General features: G+C 50.8%; 1 protein-coding gene across 1 annotated transcript in view; it reads left to right on the top strand.

The window, feature by feature from the left end:
* Nucleotides 1-1,876: 1,876 nt before the first annotated feature.
* Nucleotides 1,877-25,408, top strand: part of notch3 (notch receptor 3) — a 34,348-nt gene continuing 10,816 nt past the window's right edge. The window contains exons 1-18 of the mRNA XM_060037319.1: nt 1,877-2,380; nt 3,519-3,593; nt 13,781-13,923; nt 14,076-14,411; nt 15,207-15,329; nt 15,650-15,883; nt 16,162-16,317; nt 16,673-16,858; nt 18,298-18,411; nt 19,969-20,082; nt 21,550-21,783; nt 22,016-22,126; nt 22,265-22,457; nt 22,789-22,934; nt 23,269-23,502; nt 23,920-24,072; nt 24,384-24,612; nt 25,042-25,243. Of these exons, the coding sequence (XP_059893302.1) occupies nt 13,797-13,923; nt 14,076-14,411; nt 15,207-15,329; nt 15,650-15,883; nt 16,162-16,317; nt 16,673-16,858; nt 18,298-18,411; nt 19,969-20,082; nt 21,550-21,783; nt 22,016-22,126; nt 22,265-22,457; nt 22,789-22,934; nt 23,269-23,502; nt 23,920-24,072; nt 24,384-24,612; nt 25,042-25,243 (2,892 nt within the window). The 5' untranslated portion in view covers nt 1,877-2,380; nt 3,519-3,593; nt 13,781-13,796. The remainder of the gene's footprint in view (nt 2,381-3,518; nt 3,594-13,780; nt 13,924-14,075; nt 14,412-15,206; nt 15,330-15,649; nt 15,884-16,161; nt 16,318-16,672; nt 16,859-18,297; nt 18,412-19,968; nt 20,083-21,549; nt 21,784-22,015; nt 22,127-22,264; nt 22,458-22,788; nt 22,935-23,268; nt 23,503-23,919; nt 24,073-24,383; nt 24,613-25,041; nt 25,244-25,408) is intronic.

Genomic DNA, 25,408 nt, shown 5'->3' with positions numbered 1-25,408 from the left:
TAGCATTTATTAGTAATATGTTGGTAGTAATGTTTTTTGGGGCATTGTTTAGTAATTAATGTCTGTCATAATAATTTTGTCATGGCGAAGAATTCTTGTGCTTGAAACTGCATCAGCATTTCTCATGCAAGATCTAGCCTAGTTCCCGGTATATTTCGATCTAGGATTTTAAAGTAATACTAACTCTTGACCCTCAATATGGCAACAACGAAAAAATCGCATGATGCATTCTGATGCACAAGCACCTGTTATCATAATCAGCAAATCATGATACAGCAATAGCCTGTAATAAAACACCTTTGAGACAACACAGCTCCAACATGTATATCTTAAGGGCAACACTGCGTCTAGCGCTAGTGTCCATCACGACTGAGGATGATTCACAAACACGTCCAATTAAGGCTGCGCAGAGCCCAGCGTGCAGCGAGGGACAATCGCTGGGCTGGGCCATTGACAATGTTACTCATGGCAGCGCACAGTGCTCCATCATGGGCCAAACGAGGCAGGTGTCTGTTTGGCCTGCATCGTCTCTTTTCACTGAACCCCTATAGATGACGTCACACAGGCACTAACGAACTTCACTCCAAAAACCAGCCAGCCACATTCATGCCCCCCCACGTAATTTATTCAGGCCAGGAACGAGAGTTTTGGGGGGGGGGGTGGGGGGGGGGGGTTGCAGGGGGGTGGGGGGGGGGGGGGGTTGCAGGGGGGTGGGGGGGGTGATGTTGGGGTGTTTGGGTGAACAGAGGGGGGGGGGGGGGGGGGGGGACGTCCTTGAATATTAGCATGTTCTCTCCCCCACAGCATCCCCCCCCCCCCCCCCCCCCCCCCCCCCACCCCTCCTCCTCTATCCCCCTTGCAGAAAGAAAACTGTGTCATAATGCCGAGCGTCTTTTATCATTCAAATCACGGCCATTGTCTCTGTAAGCGACGGGCTCCGCTCTGTGGCGCAGAACAACAACCCAGGGCCCTATATACGCGCCGGCTGCACAGAATGAGGGTCTGCTGCTGCGGCCCGGCCATAAGCTGGAGGAGGTGTGAACGTGAAGGAGGTTCCGCAGCGCGACGCCAGCGCATGGGCCAAGGGACAACAAGAAGGCGGCTCTGATCACTTCCACCCGTGTAAACAAAATGCACTCGCTCTTATTGGAGGTTTGGGTTGGGGGGGTGGGGGCTGGGGGGGGGGGGGGGGGGGAGAGAAAGGCCAATGTAAACACATAGTAACAAACAGGTTATTGTGCACTCCGGTGTGTATAGTTTAATACAGTTACTATATTTTCACTTCCTTTTGGTACATTTCAGAGGTAGAAGTGAATTGAAGAGGGTTTGAGTTTGGAATGGTACGTAGTAGAAAAGCACAGCTTTTTATTTTTCTTTAAAAGACTCCTAAGCCTATACCACCTGAACAGACATAGGCATATGAACAGCCTGAAATTTATTAATTTATATCAAAGCCCCTTCGGTAGAAGCATATCTATATCAAAGAGGAGAAGGTTCAGGCACAGATACAAATTGGTGAACATAGTTTGTCATAATTATACATTACACATTTTCTCAAATTCTTCTGTGGGACTTTGCCAGATTAATCAGCAGTGCAAAGTGAGGGTTCATATCTTATCTGTTATGGCTGGGAAATCAACCATTTATATTTTCATTAAATGTATACTAAACCTGTGTGGGAGGATTTAAACACACTCCAGGTACATTTATAAAACGTAAATGTAAACGTAAAATATCATTATAAAAAGTGTATATCTAGGGAAGGTGATGAAGGTGTAAATGTAACAAGTCTTTAGAGCCATACAGTTTACAACCGAAATCACTCAGATTATGGCTATAACCTATCGGCCATTAATCGTTCCTACACTTCTTATATCTCCTAATGTTTTGTTTTATGTCTGCCAATCATCTCTGCGTCGCGTGTAAAGTCCTATGGCCCAAAAACTATCGGGTAATACCACGGGAATACGAACTACTTGTGTGCGGAATAGCGGCCGTCTCGAGGGAGGGGGGTGCGGCAAGGAGGAGAAAAGGAGGCGGAGTAATACCAGCTCGGACCAGCGACTGGAAGCGCGAGAAGAAAGTTGCTCCAAAGTTTCTGGAGGTCGGTGAAGACGCACAGCAGCAGTCCCCGTGCTGCAGAGGATATTACGGGATTGGACTACGCTTTCTTGGCTGTTTTTTGGCTTTGAGCTAAAAAATAAATACAATATATGAAGATTGCCTATCCACCTTGGAGCTTTTTACATTCACGTGAACTTCTAAAAGGATGTATCACTGCTAATATTTGACAGAAGAATTGGAAAGTTTTCCACCGAAATGGAAGGGACTATTCCATGGATAATCTTTTCATTTGTGTTGTTAATTTGTCATTGTGAAGGTAAGACCACGCTGTGAATGACTTAAAAATAAAACGTGAAGTTAGCCGGTTATTATGTGGACTACATGCCTGGACAATATCACTTGATTCTAATAACGTCGTAGGGATCCATACCCACCTTCCTCTAACGGGAATTGTTTTAATTATGATGCACACCAACAGTGGATTAATATATCATCAAAACAAAGAGTACTATATGATACAGTTTTTAAAAGTTAGCTAATGCGACTGAATGATTTTAAACACACGTGTGAAAGTAGCCTACCTATCTATTTTACTACTGCGCGCTGGGAAATTTAGCCTAAATTAAAAAAAAAAATCGATGACCGAAAAGACTACTCAACATGTTGTATTAATCTGACCCACCTCCGACTTGTTTGGTGTGTTTATGGAGGTAAAGTTGTAAAACTCACTTGCGTGGAGCATCGCAGTGACGTTAGACTACGGAGAGATTAAAGACCCCGCTTCCTATAGATGCACTTTAAAAAATCGATCAGCGTCTAACGGCCGTTAGCAAAGACACGAGCTGATGCCTAAGATGCTAATTACTTTCCAATGCATTTAGTATTTTGGTTAACTTATTTTAAAAGGGAAATTCAAATTGGTTTGGTTTGGGGGGGTAGGGTGAGCATTTGTGTAATAAGCCATTGAACGGAGTGATGAGTCGAGGCTTGCCCCCTCCCACCCTCCCCAACTCTACACAAAGCAGCTGAAACAATTGAATCCTCTTTAGCGGACGGGGTAATTGCTGCAAGAATACATTTATATTGCTTACAACACCAAACGACCTAATAAGATGAGTTGAATTAGAAAGTATCGTTGAGTATGAAATTGTTTTCAAACTCTGGCCGAATTTGCAATAAACAGATCTTCATTGTCTGGAAACAAAATTGTTATCTGTGGTTGCTCAGAAGAAGGAAAGTCAATGCTCTGGCGGGTGTGTTTGCAAAATGCCAGCAGTGGGAAGAACAACCACAGCCCAGAGTAGCTTTATTTTAAATTGACAGATTAAATTATGGAGTTTATGATAACATAACGGTTCCCCATTAATCCTGTCAACATAAAGTGACATCATATTGATTGCATTTGAGGGCTGTTGGTTTAACTGACTCTGACACACTGTGCCTTTTCATTCCAGGATACCACTGCTCGGGAAAAAAAACAGACCGTGTGAAAATGGTGGCACATGCATAGAATCACCCTTCAAATGCATGTAAGTGTTTAATCCACCAGGATGTACTCCCTAACGCCTTCCCTACAGCTCTGACTTGTCTTTCATTGAAACTTCATACAGTTGCCAAATTAACGAATACAGACCCTTCTGTCTACATGTTTTCACATCGTCATGTCGATTTGATATGATTAGATGCTATCTTCAAAAACAACACTGTATATCCCATTTTCAACTTAAAAGTGTTTTACTGCATGACTAATTCACGGGTGCCTAAGCCCTGGGTATGTGTCAACATATTAGAGAGTTGGCATCAACCAGCCTCTGCATGTTGAGCTGGTTCAAACACCTCATGCACCTGTTGAACCGCTTTGATCCCACATCAATTACATAATTTGACTGTTCCTACAATGACTGCTTTTACCATAACTGATATTTTTTTTTTTCAGTAAGCGATATGAGCAACCGATCATTTCGCAACTTAGGTTTATCCGGAATTGTTCACTTTTCGCTTGTTTTGTTTTTTCCCGCCTGTTCTGTGAGATTTTTGCTTCGGCTCTCATCTTTTTCACAGAGATAAGGCCTTTGTTTTTCCGATGGATGAGGGGTGGGGGCAGGGGGCCGATCTAAAGACCCTACAGTGGGCTTGCCTGGGGGTCATTAGAGCTTTTATTCCCTTGGTGTAGGAAGCATGCGTGGGTGCTTCAGACTGGGGTTGTCATTGGCTAAACAATACCTGGCTGGTGGCCAGTTTCTTCCCTCCAAAACTGTCCATTTAGGCTATTTTCTCTAATCCTGGGTCACCCTTTGACCTTAATGCAGAGGTCACACTACAGATGTGTCACAAGCAGAACTGAGGCAAGTCATTATTTGAAGCACATTCCCTTACAAATAGTAAAAAGAAAGTTAAGTACAAAGTAAAAAGTAAACTAGAAAAAAACATATTTAAATTCTGTTTTTTGTCAAAATGAGCCAACAGTTTTAAGATTGTGACAGTTGAAATTAGTGTGTTCAAACAATGTGTAACTGGGTTATATGTGCAGCTAGGAACTAGTGCTGGCACATTCCTATATTCTTTAATCATTAGCTGGCCCCAGACACGCGGTGTCATTAAATGGGTAAATGTGTAATTTTTTGGCCGGTTTGCAAACGCTGCACAATGTATAAGGCGAAGATCTTTCTGAGACATTCAACTGGGCTAATGGGCTTGTAGCACTATATGACATATATACCATAATTAAAACCCAAGCAGTTTCAAACATAATCTGCCTTTTGTTTGGTTAACTTCTGTCTGCCTTGTGTAGATGTGTTGGGGGAGTGGGAGCCAATGTGTGTGTGTGTGTGTGTGTGTGTGTGTGTGTGTGTGTGTGTGTGTGTGTGTGTGTGTGTGTTTCTGTCTAATCACAAGCGCACGAATCGCAATGCAGATAACCAGGACGAGCACTATAAAAGTGAAGTGAAGGAATGTCCAGTAGAAAGGGGACACTCCCGTCCCACAGCCGCCCGGTTGAAGGCACCGCGGCAGGACAGGCCGGTGGAGCGGGGCGGGGTGGGGGGGATGGTTGTGGTGGTGGGGGGTGGTTCAGATCAGTTCTGGACATAGGTGAGTGTTGAGGCAACCCCACCCCTTCCCAAGGGAGCCGAGCGTAACCCGAGATCCCGAACTGGGGGGAAAAAAGGATCCTTTCTTCCGCTGGGTTACCTGGCTGTAACCCGGCACCCAGAGAATCAGGGTGGGGAGAGGTGGAGAAGAAAGGGGACAGTGGACCGAGGCAGATACGGTGGACGAGATGAGTAGGCCAGGAGTAGGAAAGGATTCCACGAAAAAAAAAAGAGGAGGTTTTTGCTTGAATACACTCAGGGCGCCTATACCGATGGCCCACTTTGACCTTGGCCGAGACTGTTGCGTTATGCTTCTTGAAAACTCTGACTTGACTGCCATAAAATATAGATCCAGGAGAAGGATGGTAGAAGGCTGGCTTTTTGTCTTAAACCAGCCCATCCTGTCTGCGTCATGCCTCTTTATGGGTCACTGGCAGTGTTGTTCCTTCTCCTTGGGTATCCAGGCCAGAGTAGATGATACGGGATTACAAGAGTAATCCTCACACACCTGTTCCACCCAGCCCTCTTTAGTCAGTCACACCCTAGGATGTAGCAGGGGCGATGTGGGTGATGCACGGGTGAACAGGTGGCTACATGGCCTTGATTGATCACCAGAACCACAAAAAAGGGAAATTTGGTGAATGGCTATGGTCAAATCTTGACACAGGTAGTCTTTAAGCTCATTTGTACGCGTGTAGAATAATTATCCTTGCACCAAATACATTCCCCACATGTATAAATGAGTCATGACGGATGCTACGAGGGCTTTTCCCCCAACCTGCCCTCCTCCACCCTTAAAGTCTGTGTGTGTGTCAGATTGTTAAAACTTCACACCACATTTTTTTGCACTTGACACTGAAGGGCCGAGAGTCTGTCCGTCACGGTGCGGCCCGCCCTCCGGGTGAATGGTCAGGAAGTGCTTTCTGGTGGAGGGCTGCCCCCTCGCAGACCACCAGTGGAATGCGGCCCTGGAGAGGGCAACAGTGGCGAGCCCGGAGGGGAGATAATTAGGCAGATTGAGAGGGTGTCATTCAGAGAGGATCCAGCTGGAAGGATTGGGCGGGGTGTTGGGGGTAAAAAAAAGGGGGCTTTAAGTGTCCGTGTGTGTGTTGGTGGTGGTAGGGCAGGCGGTGTGGGGGGGGGGGGGGGGGGGTTGCGTAGAGGACAGCTGGTGGATGTTGTGATGGTAATCCAGCGAAGTCAGATCTTGACAAAGGGGGGAAGCGTAGGGCCAGGTGCTGCCATTGAGCGGTCGGCTGCCCCCCATGCTGGGGGAGACAAGCTCGTGGGGGCAACGGAGCCGGTAGCTCACGGGCAGCTCCACAAGCATATGTTCCATCTCTCACAGTGCAGCCGCAACAAAGGGCCGCTCATTGTGCCAAGTTGTTGTATCACAAGTCCTCTCTCTCTCTCTCTCTCTCTCTCTCTCTCTCTCTCTCTCTCTCTCTCTCTCTCTCTCTCTCTCTCTCTCTCTCTCTCTCTCTCTCTCTCTCTCTCTCTCTCTCTCTCTCTCTCTCTCTCTCTCTCTCTCTCTCTCTCTCTCTCTCTCTCTCTCTCTCTCTCTCTCTCTCTCTCTCTCTCTCTCTCTCTCTCTCTCTCTCATCCCAGATTACATTCCCTCTCCTCATATCACCGTACAAAAATGAATAACCATCTATTTTGTGCTCAGCGGGCGATACAGTGGCTCTCTGTATGTTATTGCCGCCTTGGCCTTGACCTTGGTCGGGAAGTGAGCCTATAAATCTTGAGTGTTGTATTTTAATGACCCTATGGGTAGCTTCTAGACTCCACGAGGAGGACAGCTCAAGATCCTGACTGGTAGAAGACACTGAAGCCATTGTCAACGTTGTACCGCAAGTTGTGCCAGAGTGTCCGTGCCCTGACCGTCTCCCCTGCTTTCATTTACTGTTTGCTGAAAGCCGGGAAACGTTACTTTAATCGTAGTTTGAATTCACGTGAACTGGTCTCTTATTATTTCTTATCACAATTCAGCAACAATAGCATTGAGACTTTGTTCCTCGTCATGAAGTCGTGGTCTCCACGCCAGTGTGTAACATATTCATGTATATGCTTACTCATGGATAGCAACAAAACAACCACTGTTTACATTGTGTTGTTGGCCCAGAGAGCACCACCGGGCATGTTTTTCTCTTTGGTGTTTCTACGGCGGATTAGAAAGGAGTGCCTTGTAGGTTTCATGCCGTCCGTGCGTGGCTTTCAGGTTATTGTCCACCGCTTCCATCCATTCCCTGTGGCAGTCAACTCAGGAATGCCTTCAAACAATGCCATCAGTCCAGTGTCATTGAAGAAAAGGCATGCTTGGAATGGCCTGTTTGATTTGCAATTAGTTGCTCTGCCATTTTGTGAGCCCGACGTAGCAGCCCAACTCATCAGTCAGGACGGCCTGACAGGGAGATGGAGCCATCGGTCATGCCAGGGTCCAACTGGGCTCAGAAGGAGCAAACCCCCTGTTGGTGGTAGGCGATGAATGGGAAGGGCGGCTTGTAGAAAGAGGATGGGAAAGTTGTGGTGAAGGAAGTTTGGATCATCAAAGGTAGCTGGTGGTCCCACTTTCTCTCGGGGGACATGAGCAGCAAAAATGTTTTTAAAAAAGTACGCGACTTGTGGTTTCCCAGGCCCTCTTCGCAGGAAGTGGTGCCTTCTGACCCTCCCCCCAAAGTACACACATCCTCTCTCTATCTGCGTAGTTTGAGTAGCTCTATCTCACTGGGCCTTTAATCGTGTCCTTCAGGTTTCAAATCAAAGCGGACATCCCCTGTTCATTTTCTTCCTTCTCCTCCTTCTCTTATACCAAACGACTAACATCGGTCCCATGATGTGAGCATAAATCATTTACCAGAAGAAAAGTCATTACAAGCTATTATGACTATGAGTTCACAAGGGGAGAGAAACACTCCTGCACGCACACATTCACGTCAAGTCAACGGTCAGACATTTTGTTATCGTTTAGCTGGCAGAAGGAAGGCCTGGCCATGATTCACGTTATGATTAGTCAATTTGGAGACGCATGTCTCAACCGCATGCTTAGAATGGGATAAGTCTGGTCTCTTGAGTCTCATTTTGGGCACCATGACTCTTCATCCACTCTAGAAAAATCCATCTCTCTGACATCTGAAGGAAAGGATCTTTATTTTTCCATAAAGCTACATTTTCCAGGCATAATAATTGGTGGGAACCTGAGATCGGAGCAACTTTTTGGCTAAATGTGTGCAACACTCTTAATACAAGGCAAGGCAAGACAACATCAGAGCGTTCCCACGCTACAGTTATTTGCTTTTTGATGTTTTAAAGATGTCTTAGAAGATAAGCGGGAATCACACCCATTATTTGAAAGGTCTCCAGTGTTTTATGGGTTCACGCCGGTTAATCGCGCCTTATCAAAGTGAAGCTGTGTGTTATTAAGAAACCCTAGACTTCATGAACATGTTTGAGAGTTTGGTTGGAACTTGGTCAATGTGTTGCACAGTTTTTACCATCAGCCATAAACTCTAACGGTGTGATTTTATTAATGTCAGCTGGATTCCTTATTCCACTCCTCTTGCACTTCACGTTGTGGAAGCACATACAGTGAGCAAATAAAAACCCGGGCTAGGGTGTGAGTGTTAGAAAGGCCATAGAAAATTTCATATGGATGTTACTTTTGTCCCAGAATGTTGGCCCAAATACCTTGGAAAGATTTTGGTGTTGCTCTTTTATTTGGGCAAAAAACGTTCTTACGTATTTATTTCAATGTTTTTCCAGAAGTCTGGTTCAGTTTAGGTGGAGGGGTGGGTGGGGTTTTGGTGGTTTGTGTCTGATGAGGAATGCTTTGAAAGCCCTCAACCCTGGGATCCATGCAGTGTGGTTATGGGCAAATGGCTTACTATTCCAAAAATGTCAAGGAGGACTATTTCTTTACTCTAAAATTTCAAGAACATTTCTTAAGGAAAGTGGATTCCACCAAAATAAACTATATATTATAATTTTTGTTTTCTCATGGAGGTGTGACTTATTTGTGACAATTTCTGCATGGTCACTTCGCCATGCAGAGAAATAGGCCTCCAAGTTATTTTTAGTTGAATACTATCTGTCTCCCTAAAAACCTAGATCGCACAATCTCCTTCTTTTGAACATTAATATTTGCGTTTCTTTGGGAAAAAGTTAATTGTGCTGATGTTCACATAGTTAATATTCATGCAATGGGGGTGCAGGGGAAACCGCCTTCTGGAGATTTCAATACACCCATTGTCTGCCGAAGCACCATTGTTAAAAGTAAACTTTGGACTTCAAACTGTGAAATTCGTAGAACACACAGCCTGTTTTCTCTTCTTCCGAGAAGCGACTAGTGATCAGTGTGAATCGGCATCACGTGTGCACCAAATCGTACCTGCGTAGGTCCCTTTAAAGTTCTCACACTGTCCTCATGAAACCTCCCCACACCCTGAATCCCCTCCCTCTCGCTCGCTGTCTATTGCTACCCCACCATGGGTTACTGTTGCCAGGCTACCGCACAGGACTGTTGGTCCATGTAAACTCAGACCTAAAAGACTGGCTGTTTGGGTCACTGCCCCCCTACACCCCCGCCTCCCTCAACCCCCCCCCCTCCATCCCCCCACCCCACCCTCACACAAAGGGGTTCTGACTACTTTGGCTCCTTTATTTGGGCCACAAAACGCTACCCAACCCCCAATCTAGCTCTTTGCTGAGAAAGGGGAGAGCCTAGATGTGGAGAGAGCCAAGGAGAAGAGGGGTTTCTGGGTAGGAGGGGGGGGTGCTCTTGTTGGCAGTGTGGTGTTAGTATGGACTCTCACAAAGGACTGAAGAAACTACTGCTTTTTTCCTAAACCCTGTTACGTGCAAGCTGCAGACTCACAGAGAAATTTTTGTCTGAGGTGTTTCAACAATTAACATTTTCTCTGCAGAAAGTGAACGCGAGAAAATCCAACCACGTTCTACTCCCTCCTTACGTTCCATGAGGTGTGATTCCGGTGTGCTCCCGGTGTGTCATTGTCCATTTAGTTTGGGAGAAACGTGAGTGTTCTCCTCTGCTGTTTCAGTGAAAAGAACGCAGCTGGGTGTATGAACCGTGTCCGAGATTACAGCCCACAGTCCACAGGTGAGTCGCCTCCACGACCCCGGGCCGAGGAGCGAGCTATTGTGAGGAAGAGGATGAGCTCAGGTTACCCCCCCCCCGCCGCAATGACCCAGCGAACAGGAAGACTGGCGTTGTGTTACACAGGCCAGTGTGTAGGTGCCGCGATTCACACGCATAAATCAAAAGGGCTTTTATCGAAAGGGAACAAGGGAACAACGCAACCCTGGGGAAGAGAGGAAACACACAGAAAATCAACAATCAACAACAACATACAGGATGGCATTGTTTAAATGTTTTATATCTTTTTTTCCCCTCTCACTTTTGAAATGCCTTCTCAGTGTGGACCTCCTCCTCTTTTATGAGTTCACGACGCTTGTAAGTCCCTGCCTGCCGCGTGGGTGTGTGCGGTGTGCTCTGTGATGCATGTCGCAAGAGGTTGTTTGCTTTGCCGTGTTACAGCAATGCCGTTACTAAAACTCCCCCCAGAAGTTGCATCAGTTAAGAGTGACTTATGCATGCGTTTTTTGGTGTGTTTCGTATCGTACTGAGAGTGTGTGTGCGACAGCCTGTGTGTGCATCGGGGGCCTTGTGAGTCTAGCGCTGGGCTGGAATCCCTGTGTGCTTGTCCACATAGCATTGTTATAGCGTAAAGCCTATCAACACAGGCACATGCCAGACATCCAGAGTCCGGCCGCTGACAGATGCGGACAGATGCATGGTGCCGGAGACTGCAGCTGGCGTGGGCCCTCATACTTGTTATGACGCAAAGAGATTACCCAGGTCCAACTCTTCGCCCCCCCCCTCCCTCCTCCTGGCCCCGATGGATCACGGGGACTCGTTGCTCAACAACGCAGCCCTCCGCAGTCACACCTGCTCTCCCCATCCAAGAGGTGCAGGGAGGTGCAGCTCCTGGAGTCCACAAGGGCGTTAAGAGCCCACTGATAAGGGCTATTCTCAGGTGCAAGGAGAGAAAAAAGGAAAAGCTCGCTCTCTCTCTCTCTCTCTCTCTCTCTCTCTCTCCTGATAGAGCGTGCTAGACTAGTGTGTTATGGGAGTAGCATGTTGGCCGCGGTTCAGGTCTAGACAAAAGAATGTGTTTCGGCTGCCGGGCTCCGTGTTTTTGGAGGACAAATAACTGTGAGCGCTCCGTTCCAGCCAGGGCCGTTCTTGAGCGAGCGCTTCCAGAACACACACTGATTCCTTCGCGCACTTCCTCCTCAAAAATTTTTCCCTCCCCTAATTGCCACACTGATATAATTTGTCCCTATTACCTCTGCGTTTTGTTGGCAGTTTCCTTCCGTCAGCTCTGATTGTATCGAACATGCAGAGCCACACAGCCCGCCACAACCCTTCCTAGAAGCAGCTGTAAGTTATTCTCTTCCCATAAAGACTTGTGTTGGCCTTTTGGAGGAGAAGGAGGAGGGCAACGGACCGCCGTTAAGACTGTAGCTCTTAAGCTTTATTCAGCGGTGAAATTGTCCGGAGTACCGAATGGCCCAAGCATAGTTTGACTGTCAGTCTGTGTTGTGGTTTTCAGCCGTCTAAGCAGCGCTCTTCCTGCGGCCCCTCGAAAGCCCTCTTTGTGCCCACCACTTGGTTTCATTTTTTGGTGACACCCTAGATTCCAGACATAGTTAATTTGCCTCTAAATAAACCCAGCCACGCCATGACAAATAACCAAGGGGACGGGAGGGGGGCGGTGGGTGATTTGGTAGGGTGTCGGGGGCTTGCTTGTTCGTCTGTAAGGTTGCCCGGGCAACGGGGATGTGTGGATTCACAGTGAGCGCGAGTGTTTTCAGAGCAGGAGACGGGGGGATTACAGGAAATATGACATGACATTCTCCCTGCCTGCCCCTCTCCCTTCCTCCTCCTCCTCCTCCTCCTCCCCCCCTCCCCCCAGCCCCCACCCACACTCCTCCCTCCTCCTCTCCACCGAACCCCACGCTCCTGTGCCACCACCCCCTCCCTCCCCAGCCTGACTGACATTATCATCACAATCAGACTGGAGACCTCTGGCATTTGACCTCTCAGCGTGCAGGGGGAGACAGGGTGAGGGAAGGCGGGAGGGAGGGAGTGAGGGAGGGACTGTGGAAAGGGGGGGTGGGGTGAGGGGGAAGCCGAGCCAGCAAATGGGTGGGGTGCAGAGTTTTGCAGATGGATGAGATTTGTTCGCACTCTCTAGTAACATGGCCGCAGCAAGTGGTGTTTCGTATTTAACGGACGGGCCGGAGTCTGTCTCGAGAGAGGGGAGGGGGGGAGGGGGGGGGAGAGAGAGATAGCACAAAGTGGCTAGAAACAAAGCAGATATTTGGGTGCTGCGTCTGGATCTATTTCTTACATTAATCTGCGAATACCCCAGAGCACGCTTGTTTTAAGAGCTTATGACAGGATGAGGTGTGGATTAAAGAGGAGGTGTAGCCCGGGGGGGATCACAACCACAATTAAAGGTGAAAAACAACCCCCTTGTCTGAATGTCTGCTGCTCACGAGGGGGAAACGCATTGTGATTCCTGCCCAGGGGTCTCTCTCCCTCGGCGAGAGAGAGAGAGAGATGGCCCCAGGGGGGGCCCAGAGGGTCCCGCCATCGCCCGCCCTGTCATCAGCATCAAACGGCCCGTCCCCAGGCAGGAGCTCTCTCTGGGGGTGTAGAGTTACCGGTCCAACCCCTGCCCCCAGCTCCCCAAGGCCCCTTTAAAGAGCGATTAAAAGAACATTAAGGTCAAGTTATTCATCAAGATGACGAAGCGAGGCCGCGTCAACGACGCTGATGTTCGGGAAGCCATTTTTTTCAGATTGTGTAAATGTAGCTCTCTGCGATTTTACTTTTTGAAGAAGAGGAAGAAGAAAAAAGGGCTTCCCAGTGTTTTGTTTCTGGGTGTGCTGCTCTCGTCAATGTATGAGAACAGGAGCGGGCGCCGAAGTGCGGAAAAACCCTCATAGTGTAGGAATGTAAGCAGACATGGAGAGAGGGAGCTTTCCCAGCTGGAAGTGACTCAAGGCGAGAGGGAGTGACCTGAGAGTCGTGCACAATCGTGTCTCTTTCGTAAAAAAGCACACTAAAGACCGAGAAGGGAGAGACTGCCCGTATCTGCTTCTAAACAAGGCCGGCCTGTGTTTGCGGTTGCTGTGTGTACATGTGTCTCATTCATCCAATTCACAGCCCGTTGCTTTATGAATGGTTTCGAAAGGGAGGGGAAAAACCAAGTTTTGCTGTAAGCCCGACGCAGTCCAGTCCAACGCCCCCCGGGGCACTACCGCTGCCAAGCAATGAGCAAGGCACCAAGCCTTGCCAAGGTGTCGGGGGGGAGGGGGGGGGGGTGGTCAGTTGCTGCCAAAAGCCCAGAGGAACCTCATGCATCATTGTGAGAATGGAGGCTGCATTGGCTTCGGCAGCAGCAAACTTTGATGGTAGTTTTTCACAAAAGTGTCCCAAATGCCTCATCTCATCTAACATGTATATGTGTCTGTGTGTCTGTGTGTCTGTGTGTGTGTGTGTGTGTGTGTGTCTGTGTGTGTGTGTGTGTTCTGTTCAGATGCCGGCCGGGCTTCATGGGACCTCTCTGCAGGCAGCTGGACCCTTGTCACCGCTCGCCCTGTTTGAACGGAGGGGCGTGCAAAAGCCAGTTGTTGAACGGGGTCCCCCAGTACAGCTGCGTGTGCCAGCGGGGCTTCAGAGGTACGGCCGTGTGAAATCAACCTGCCCCTGAACGGCGACCAAAGGAAAAAACGCCTGTGTAGAGAACAGGATACCCAATCCTTTTTGCTGTCGTTGTCAAATGCTTCCACACATTTTGACACGTATTTTTCCATCGTCTCCGACCCGCGTAGGCCAGGACTGCGGCCTGGTTGACGCCTGCGCCACCAGCCCCTGTGCCAACGGGGCCAGGTGCGCCAACTGGAACAGCCAGTACAACTGCTCCTGCCCGCCGGGCTTCCAGGGCAAGAACTGCCGCAGCGACGTGGACGAGTGCCGCAAGCCGGGCCTGTGCCTGAACGCCGGCCTCTGCATCAACAACCACGGCTCCTACCGCTGCCAGTGCCCGCCGGGCTACAGCGGGCGCGCCTGCGAGGTGGCCACCCTGCCCTGCGCGCCCTCCCAGTGCCTCAACGGCGGGACGTGTCGCCAGACCAGCGACCACACCTACGAGTGCGCCTGCCTGCCAGGTACGACCGGCTGCCATTCTGTTATTGTTCTAAAACACATTGTGTCAACACACTCCCCGACATGCCTAACACTAAACCAAATCCAGATTTTCCGAAGCGTTCTCCCACTGTTTTCCCACGCCCCACTACCGGCGCTATAGGGGCCAGGCCTTTCCCAGGCTTATGACGTAGCACGTACACACACAGATCTGGGACTTGCACTCTCGACGCTTGTTTGGGGTTACAGTGGAGGGGGGGGGGGGGGGGTCAGCGTGCTGCTATTAATAGAACTCGATGGGAGATGGGGATGGGACGGCGTGGGAGTCCACCGAGGCAGCCCCCCGCACGCTCTCATGCCGCGGCCGCTCCGCGCGGGAGGAATTTTACTTTATGGGCCTTCTGGCTTCCCTCTGGGGAGCGGACAGGAAATGTCTCCTGCCAGAGAGGAAGTCATTGAAACTGCGAGAGATGATAAAACAAGCAAACACTGCAGGGAGCGCGGACCTCTGGGGCGAGAGAGCGCTGGCGGTCGGCGCTCGGGCTCTGGGAACCGGGCCATGGGAAGACGTAAACACTCCCCCTCACGCCGCACGTCTTGTACTGCCCCACGTCGCAGACTCTCATCCCCACCACCACCACCACCATGGGAAACCCATGACAGGAGTTAGGGAGTTGTAATGCTGCTAAGTGGTTGTCAAGGGGGGTCCGGGGTGGGCGGACTTCTGTTTGGTTTATGCACACTGAGGGAGAGCAATTTGAATTATACTTATGTTTGTGTCAACTCTTTCCATCCTTTGCTTTTCTCTTTGACCCCAGGGTTCGCGGGGCACAACTGTGAGAATAACGTGGACGATTGCCCGGGACATAAGTGTATGAACGGAGGCATTTGTGTGGATGGAGTCAACACGTACAACTGCCAGTGTGCTCCAGAGTGGACAGGTAGGAATAACCACCTATACCCAGTCAGAAACACGTCTATTATGGCAACTCCGAACTGTCCCCCGAGGGAGAGATCCCTCTTTCTGTGTGCTCCTTCAAGCCTTCTTTCATCCTAATTATTTCTTTATTTATATATATATATATTTCTGCTATTTTGGTGGGCTATGTCTACTGGCGGGGTCATGGAACATGGCCTGTAAAGCCATATGAGTCTGTAAATACTATTATGGGCTATACAAATCAAATTGACTCGAGTAGTAGTATAGAAAGCAAATGCCTGTATTAAAAAAGAGCTGACGAACGCAAACCCATCCCTTCAGGCCAGTACTGCGTGGAGGACGTGAACGAGTGCCTGATGCAGCCCAACGCCTGCCACAACGGCGGCACCTGCTTCAACACCATCGGCGGCCACACCTGCGTGTGCGTCAATGGCTGGACCGGCGACGACTGCAGCGAGAACATCGACGACTGCGCCATCGCCGTCTGCTTCAACGGCGCCACGTGCCACGACCGAGTGGCCTCCTTCTTCTGCGAGTGTCCCGTCGGGAAAACGGGTGGGCACCACGGTCTCTCTCTCTCTGTCTCTCTTTGTCTTTCTCTCTATCTGTCTCTCTTTGTCTTTCTCTCTATCTGTCTCTCTTTGTCTTTCTCTCTATCTGTCTCTCTTTGTCTTTCTCTCTATCTGTCTTTCTCTCTATCTGTCTCTCTCTTGTCGTCTCTCTCTTGTCGTCTCTCTCTCTCTCTCTTTCACTCTCTCTATATAATTGCCTCCGCGATCGGCCTATAATCGCATGGATAACGAACGGTAAATCCCTGTGGCCCTCCCCCTCAGGTCTTCTGTGCCACCTCGATGACGCCTGTGTTAGTAACCCCTGTAACGAGGGGGCGGTCTGCGACACCAACCCCCTGAATGGCCGAGCCATTTGCACCTGCCCTGCTGGCTTTGTGGGAGGGGCCTGCAACCAGGACATGGATGAGTGCTCCATTGGTGAGTGTTTTAGATGGGCTCCATTTCCGTCTGGCCTTTGTCCGTACTTTGGCCATCATCCTTTCTCAATTTTTAATTTATTATAGTTGATAATTCCCTTTGTAATTCTTTATTTAAGTTTATTTATGAACTATATTCTTATTCATCTTGTATTTTTTATTTAGTATTTGTGTCGACTTTTTCATTATTTTTCACTATTCTGCTGATTCTAAAATAAAATAATATTCAGGCAGCACCGTGTCGCATTCAGACAAAATACAAACAATAACAATAATACAAACAGAACGCTATGTATACACCATACCCCTTGTACTGCCTCTGACGATGATGTCCTTCTCCCCTGGTACACGCCCAGGCGCCAACCCCTGCGAGCACTTCGGGAAGTGCGTCAACACCGAGGGATCCTTCCAGTGCCAGTGCGGCCGGGGCTACGCCGGCCCCCGCTGCGAGATCGACATCAACGAGTGCCTCTCCATGCCCTGCCAGAACGACGCCACCTGCCTGGACCGCATCGGAGAGTTCACCTGCATCTGCATGCCAGGTACGCTTCTGCTTCGATGCATGCGTAGTGTGCTCCCACGCAACCTGTGTCAAGAACGTACGCACTCACACTTTGGATTAAAAACGTCCAAAAATGTAGTTGATTATTATTGCCCACCCCCCCCCCCCCGAGTTTCACCGAAAGCAACCCCAAGACGTACCCCCAGGAGTAGGTTGATCGGGGATAATGTGTCCGAAGGGTGTTCCACTGTGATAACTCGAGCCGCAAAAAAGTTATGTAACGCGCGAGCTCTGGGGCGTGCTTTGATGTCGTCGGTAATAGAGGCTTTTCCTTTGGTGTCAACGCGCCAGACAGTGAAGCGGAGTTTCGGTCTGGACGCTCATTGACGACACAACAAAACAAAACAAAACCCAGAAAAAAAAAAAAAAAAAAAGCCCCCAGTGGAACTCTCACACGTAGTCCCGCATGCATCCTGGGGTTTTGGGGACTATACAAATTAGAGCTGGGAGCTTGCTCTATAGGGCTGGGGTGGGAGAGAGGGCCGAGGCGCAAGGGGGGGAGGAGTGTGCTGTGAATACTAATGAGCCGTGGAGTGGTGGGAATGGAGCCGAACAATGGGGGCCCTCTGTGCTCCACTTTGCACCCCTCATACACACAGAGAGGCAGAGAGGCCTTTTTCCCAGACCCCCCCATCCACCAACCCTCATCCCCCCCCCCCACACACTCCCCCCCTGCACCCTCCCATCCCTCTCATCTACCCCCGCCTCCTCAGACAGGGCCCTTCCTCCCACCTTCTCCTCCTCCTCCTCATCATCAGCGGCTAGCCTGGCGAAGCTTGCGCGGCGTTGCTGATTGTGTCCCGATTCCACACACACACACACACACACACACACACACACACACACACACACACACACACACACACCGGCCTCCCACTAGCCGGCTACCCTCTGCCTCACCTCAAGAGAGGAGCCCTCCATTACAGTGAATACGTGACAGGGTCGGGCTAAGTGAGGGGTTTGACCCAAGGAGCGGTAGCGCTCTTTGGACACTAGTAGGGTGCTGTGGCGATTCAGCTCAGTACAGTGGGATCAGGAGTTTGTGTTCGGGAGGCTTTGATGCAGTATTGTTCTTTTAGCCCCTTTGGTTGTTTCCGCCGAGATAGTTTGATTAAAAAAGCCTTTCTCTCCTCCTCCTGTGAGGGGGAGAGCAGTTTCCTACCGGCTCGTTAAACACCTAGTTTAGCAGGCCGTGCCCTCAGTGGCTCTAACACACACACACACACACACACACACACACATACTCACACACACACACACACACACACACACACACACACACACACACACACACACAACAGTGGGATGAAATGGAAGCTAAAGTCTCCATCGATGTACCCTGTCTACTGGCCACTATTTGCTTGTCCTGTTTATTTTTCTGTGTGTTGAATTTTCACAATCCCTATGTCCCCCCTGCAGGCTACATGGGCACCTACTGTGAGGTCGACGTGGACGACTGCGAGAGCAACCCGTGCGCCAACGACGGCCACTGCCGCGACATGGTCAACGGCTTCACCTGCAAGTGTCAGCCAGGTAGGTCCGCCGCGCTGGTCGCCCCCGTCACCTCCTCCCTTCCCACCTCCCCACGTCCTCGCTAGGGCCCCCACCTCCACCCCCAAGGCTAACCCCCCCCCCCCCCCAGCGGCCAGGCTGCTTGCGCTGGCTGGCATTCAGAGCCACCACTCGTGAAAAAATATAAAAATAGAGAGCCCAGTCCCCAAAAGCTGCCTGTCCTCTTGCCTGAACAAAGAGTTTATTGTGACCCCACGCCCGCCTCCCTCCCCTTTCTCTCTCCCTTTTCCCCCCCCCCCCCCCCCTCCTCTGTGGCGGAATGTGGCAGGGGCAGCAGTCTCCCTCTCCCTCCCTCGGCGGTGGGGGGAACAGCAGTCCTCCCTAATGAGATTCTTTTCCAGGGTCTCCGCAATTTACATCTGGGACAGACAACCCCCTCCCCTCCCCTCCCCTCCCCTCCCCTCCCCTCCCCCCCTTCCATGTCGCTATTGAGCCAGCGGAGCTGATGCAGGAAGGGAGGGGAGGGTTCCCCCTCCCACCCCCAAGAAAGAAAACAATTCCACTGTCTCACCCCCCTCACCCCTCCTCCTCCTCTAACCCCTACAACCCATCCCAAGCCCCCACTGCCTGCACCCCCCCCCCCTCACCCTCCCATCCAATACACAGGCTTTCCTCACACTGTTAATCAACAGGGGCAGCCTCTACCCACCAATGCGGCACTTCACCCGGCTCTGGGCGCCGTGCCCAAACTGTCCGGGCCTTCTCACTTTCTCATGCTTTTTTCCCTTTTTTTTCTTTTTCACCACCCCTTCCCTCGCAAGGGGAAAACAAATCCACCCCCTGAAACATAATCCACAACCGATAGTAGCGCTCCCATCGCTCTTCGTAGTGTCGCCCCGTCCGGACAGGAGGCAATGCTCCAGAACTTATAAAGACGTATGCATTGGTTAACAACGTTGGGGGGGGGAAAAAGTGCAGCCAGCCTCATGGCTCCTGACATGCGTTGCATTCCTCGGAGCGGTCGTCACTCACCGTGTCCCCGGAGGCATTCCAGGACGCACAGTAGCGCCGACTCTCCGAGATGCAGGAGGGAAACCTCGAGTCACGAATGATGTGACTAACTGCATGTCGTTTATGCCACACGTTCGTAGTCGTGCGTATTGCACACCCCGCACGCAAACAGCCCCCGAATAACCAAGCAAACCCCCTCCCGCCCACCCTCGCACCTCCCCAGAAATGGGAGTTACACGGTCGACTCCGAATCCCGGGTCGAGGGAGCTCCTCTTCCTCTCCTTGTGCCTTCTCACAAGGTCACAGGCCGCGCAGGGCGAAAACAATTGACGGCCGCTCATCCCGGCATGTCGATCAAGTGCACATGTGACAGGTCCTTAACCAGTTAAGGCGATCGCCGACACGACCTTGGCCGGCCTTCACTAAGACCCCCCCCCCCCCCTGGATCTCTGCCCTCTTTGGCCAGAAAAGGGGAGAGCGCTGCCCCTCCGACCTCTGGGGTGGGGTGGGGGTACCGACCCCCCACTTCTCCCTGACCCCCCTCACCTCTGTGTTTGCCCGTCCCAGGCTTCACCGGCACCATGTGTCAGATCGACGTGGACGAGTGCGCCAGCACCCCCTGCCAGAACGGAGCCAAGTGCTACGACCGGCCCAACGGATACGAGTGCCGCTGCGCCGAAGGTGGGTGTCTCCAACCTCCCGCCGATTGGTGGTCCCTGTGTGTGTGTGTGTGTGTGTGTGTGTGTGTGTGTGTGTGTGTGTGTGTGTGTGTGTGTGTGTGTGTGTGTGTGTGTGTGTGTGTGTGTGTGCGCGCGCGCGTGCGCGTGTGTGTGTGTTTGTGTGTGTGTCGGGTGTAAAGGCAGAGCCGTGCTCACCTGGGCCCCTGTCCTGTCTCTGTGATCTTTGGGGAGCAGTAGGTGGAGGATGTGGGGGGGTTCTCTAGATGTCTGTTTGGCCCCCGGCAGACTGACTTGAGGCCCCTAATCCCCCCGTGTTCCCACCCATCGGCCCCTAAGGATCACAGGGTCACCCAGGGCCAGCAGATGCTGGAGAGGCAGCCATGGTCATCAACCCACCCCACCCCCGACATCTGCTCATCCCTCCACTCGCTTACACATGCCCTCACACACTCAGACCCTCCCACAGACACACACACACACACACACACACACACACACACACACACACACACACACACACACACACACACACACACACACACACACTGTCTTACATGAACACACACACACACTAACACATACATAGAGCGAAACTCCTCCCCATGGACACGTTAATGTACAGGAATAAAAATAATTCAAGAAATCTTGACAGTGCAGAAGGCCCTCATTGGCTAACTGAAGGGTTGAAGCAGGGCCAAGTCAGTATGTGAGCATTAACTCTTTTTTTTGTTTGTTTGGGCCTATGGGGGGCTGGGGTGGGGGGGGGGGAGAGAGTAAGGGGGAGGGGGGGGTGAGACTGGCTCATTGTTTCAGGGACCAGCTGCTTGCTATCCCCTCTGTTTGTGGGCCCCCACTCTGTTGAGTGAAGTGGCCCTGTTTGACGTAGCGGGGCCTATTGTTCGGCTCCGCCGCCCAGAACAAAAGGGCGACTGGGATGCCCCGTGCAGGGACCCTCCTTTCAACTGCTCTGCCCAAACTCAGCACCGCACACATGTTGCGCACACACACACACCTCCCCTCGGTTGTTTCTCAGGCCCTGTTGGCATGGTAACCGCCAGGGACAGGCCCCCAAACTGTAGAGGCGCTAAGAGAGAGAGAGAGAGAGAGAGAGAGAGAGAGAGAGAGAGAGAGAGAGAGAGAGAGAGAGAGAGAGAGAGAGAGAGAGAGAGAGAGAGAGAGAGAGAGAGAGAGAGAGAGAGAGAGAGAGAGAGAGAGAGAGAGAGAGAGAGAGAGAGAGAGAGAGAGAGAGAGAGAGTTGAAATAGCATAAAAATTAAGGGTGTTTCATAATAGTACAGTGAAAAGGTAGTGTTGTTCCGGCGCATAAAAGTAAATTGTAGTTGAAGCGGTCCGGGTTTTACGCTCATTATTTTCCATCATCTATTTTTTTCATCTCAGTAGTTCCTGATTATTAGTATTAATACCTCATCATTAACCCCCCACCCTCTACCCTCATTCCCCAACCTCAGGCTACGAAGGCACCCTGTGCGAGAGCAACATCAACAACTGCCAGCCGGACCCCTGCCACCACGGCACCTGCATGGACGGCATCGCCAGCTACACGTGCCAGTGCGACGCGGGCTACACCGGCTACCGCTGCGAGAACCAGCTCAACGAGTGCCACAGCAACCCCTGCCAGAACGGCGGCAAATGCGTGGACCTGGTCAACAAGTACATCTGCCAGTGCCAGCACGGCACCTCGGGTACGTAGTCCCTCTGTCTAGACCCCCCGGGGCGCTCAGCTCAACCGCTTGGGGAGGGTTTTGATCGCGTGCGTCAAACACGGCTGCAATCGTTAGTGAACTCCTGACTAACTCGTTTTCGTCCGCACAACTGAAACAGTTGTTAGTATGCATCAGTATATGTGTTTAGCAGACTGTAGTTTGCTTAACGTTTTGTAGACGCTTCTAAACTCGCCCTTTCTAACATTCGCAGGCGCCAACTGCGAGATCAACGTGGACGAGTGCGCCAGCAGCCCGTGTGACTACGGCATCTGCAAAGACGGCATCAACCGCTACGACTGCGTCTGCAAGCCCGGCTTCACCGGTAAACCAAAAAACCCAACGATAACACTGAATCAGCCCCCCCCCCTCCCACCAGTGCAGTGTCATTCCTCAGTGTGTGTGTGTGTGTGTCCCTTCACAGAACGACTCACTCACGTTCTCCACCTCCCTCTCGCCACAGGTTCAAAGTGCAACGTGCAGATAGACGAGTGTGCGTCGGGGCCGTGCAGGAACGGCGGCACGTGCGTGGACGAGGAGAACGGCTTCCACTGCATGTGTCCGGTGGGCTTCAAGCCGCCGTACTGCTACTCCCAGGTGGACGAGTGCGGCAGCGGGCCCTGCCTGCACGGGATCTGCAGGGACGACATCAACGGGTACGCAGAGGAAAAAGTTTAGAGGTGGTCCACCTGCTGACGGCCGTCGACGATGTGGATTCACGCCAGGCAGTGGATCAACCCCGCTGGCATGCTAACAACATTGGCACTAATACACAATTGAACTAATATGCAAATCTTATTCTATACGTCATTCTAAATAAGTTTTCAATGGATTCATTTGTTATCATTTAGCGTTCATATTTGTAACCCAGCATAAGCAAGATGAGTTCAACTGGTCAAAGAGGACCAAGAGGACCATAAACGTACAGCTGAACTTATCCCCGCCGTCTCTCTCTCTCTCTCTCTCTCTCTCTCTCTCGCTCTCCAGGTACCGGTGCGACTGTGAGCCGGGATGGGTGGGGAAGAACTGCGAATCGGACAGGAACGACTGCCTGCCCAGCCCCTGTCAGAACGCCGGCCTGTGCATCGACCAGCTCAACGGCTTCAACTGCAAGTGTCGCCAGGGCTTTAGAGGTGAGGGGCCCCGGGACGCCTCGCGCTGGGCCGTGGGATGGGGGGAGTGGCCGTGTGCAACTGGGATTGGGTGTAACTGAATTGCCTTGACTTCATGGTACACACAATTCAAAGCTTTTGTTTTTAGTATTATTTGAATTACATTTTGTTTTTGGGTGCCCATATTGCAATGACATACAGCGCACTACCACCCCCTAGTGGATGTCACGTACAACTACAACCAACCACTTTGAATCCCTCATCACATACCATCTCCCATTCAAACGTACGACACCACAACAACCTTACAGTGTAACTCAACCACACCTGTGTGTGTGTGTGTCCTCTCTCTCAGGTAACCTGTGCCAGGTGAACGTCAACGAGTGTTCGTCCAGCCCCTGTCTGAACAAGGGCTTGTGCGTGGACGGCGTGGCCAGCTTCACCTGCCTGTGCGAGCTGCCCTACAGCGGGCCCACCTGCGCCGACGTGCTCACCCCCTGCTCGCCCAACCCCTGCGACAACCACGCCCTCTGCTCCCACACGCCCGACTACCAGGGCTACCAGTGCAACTGCCAGACGGGCTGGCAAGGTCAGTCCATCCAGCGAGTCATCTGATTTAGATTGATTTAGATTTAGATTGTAGTGTTCGTTATCTTGAGGGGAGATTCAAAGTTTTTTTTTTACCTTTCTTTGATTGAGGGCAAGGGTCATGGGGTTGGCAATCCCTGAAGCAACTTGAACTCTGTTTAAAGGGTGTGCACGTCAAACAGACTTAACTGAAATCGACTTAAGCCAGTTAGTTTGTTAGAAGTGTCGCTTTACTTCGCCTCATTATTTGAATGCATCAATTGTTGTATTTTATTACATCGTTTACCTGTAGTAGTATGCGAGGAGGCCTGAAATCCAAGTATTTCATGGCCATGGATGACTGCTACTTGTTATGCTGTATGTATGCACACGCGACAAATAACAAGCAACTTCGTTTTTTTCCGTTGTGGTTCTTCAGGTCAGATGTGTAACATCGACGTGAACGAATGCATCTCCAACCCCTGCAAGAACCGGGGCGCCTGCACCAACACCATGGGGGGCTTCATGTGCTCCTGTCGGGCCGGCTACCACGGGCTCACCTGTGAGACCGACGTGGACGACTGCTCCCCCAGTGAGTTGGAAATAAACTGGGGGGAGGGGGAGGGGGTGGGGGAGGGTTGCACGTCGAAATTTCAAAATAGCAGGGAAACACTAGTTAACAAAATCTTTTATGTTTGAATGTATCTTTTAAAAAAAATAACAATACAGTTTGCATTATTTTTCTGGTATTTAACTCTTATTTCCTTTTGCTGTTCTGTACTCTCTGCTGTCCCAAGCGAATTCCCTGTCTGGGATGACCAGAGACGTGCATCTTATGTTAGCCTGTTCTCTCCTCTGAAGCTGAAGCGTGTCTCTCTCTCTCTCTTCCGACCCTCTCCCTAGACCCATGTCTGAGTGGGGGCTCCTGCAAGGACAGCATCAACTCCTTCCAGTGCAGCTGCCTGCCCGGCTTCACGGGCCCCAGCTGCGCCATGGAGGTCAACGAGTGCCAGAGCTCCCCGTGCAAGAACGGCGGCTCCTGCACCGACTACGTCAACTCCTACACCTGCAGCTGCAGGCCAGGTTTCACCGGGATCCACTGTGAAACCAACATCCAGGATTGCACCGAAAGGTACGTGTGTGTGTGTGTGTGTGTGTGTGTGTGTGTGTGTGCGCTCTTGTGTGTGTGTGTCTGTGTGCGTGTGTGCATTCGGTGTGCGAGTGTGTTTGCATGTGTGTGAGTGCGTATTTATGGTTGGGTGAGTGATCATGGATGATCTAGAGAAGGGCAGAGGGACATTGGATGACATTAAGAATTGAAGGGGTGGGCGAGATGGTAAAAATAAAAAGTTTTTTTGGAGTTCTGTCAACATATATATATGTATATATATATATATATACATATATCATGTAGCTATAGTGATGTAGTATATTTTTCTCATCATTCATTTTTCTTGAAGACGAAGCGACATAAACAACAGAGAAACATCGCTATTGATACACATAACGTCATATCACCGCGACCAAGTGTTGAACCGAGGCGCCGTTTGTTTTCCCCCAGCTCCTGTTTCAACGGAGGGACGTGCACCGACAAGATCAACGGCTACTCCTGCACGTGTCGCAACGGCTTCACGGGCTCCCACTGTCAGTACGAGGTGAACGAGTGCGACTCCCAGCCCTGCCTCAACGGCGGCCTCTGCCAGGACGCCTTGGAATCCTTCCGCTGCACCTGCCCCAAGGGCCACACCGGCAACCGTTGCCAGGTACAAACACAACACACAGACACACGCAAACCGAACAAACACGTACGCACACCGAACACACACACACCTAACGCACACCAATCACGCACTGAACAAAACACACACACGCGTGCGCACGCATACACGCACACACACCGAACACACACACAGACTCACACTAAGACA

This window comes from Gadus macrocephalus, chromosome 2 (genome assembly GCF_031168955.1).
Source record: "Gadus macrocephalus chromosome 2, ASM3116895v1".
Classification (NCBI taxonomy): Eukaryota; Metazoa; Chordata; class Actinopteri; order Gadiformes; family Gadidae; genus Gadus; species Gadus macrocephalus.
Note: the sequence above shows the minus strand (reverse complement) of the source record. Positions and strands in the feature narration are given on the sequence as shown.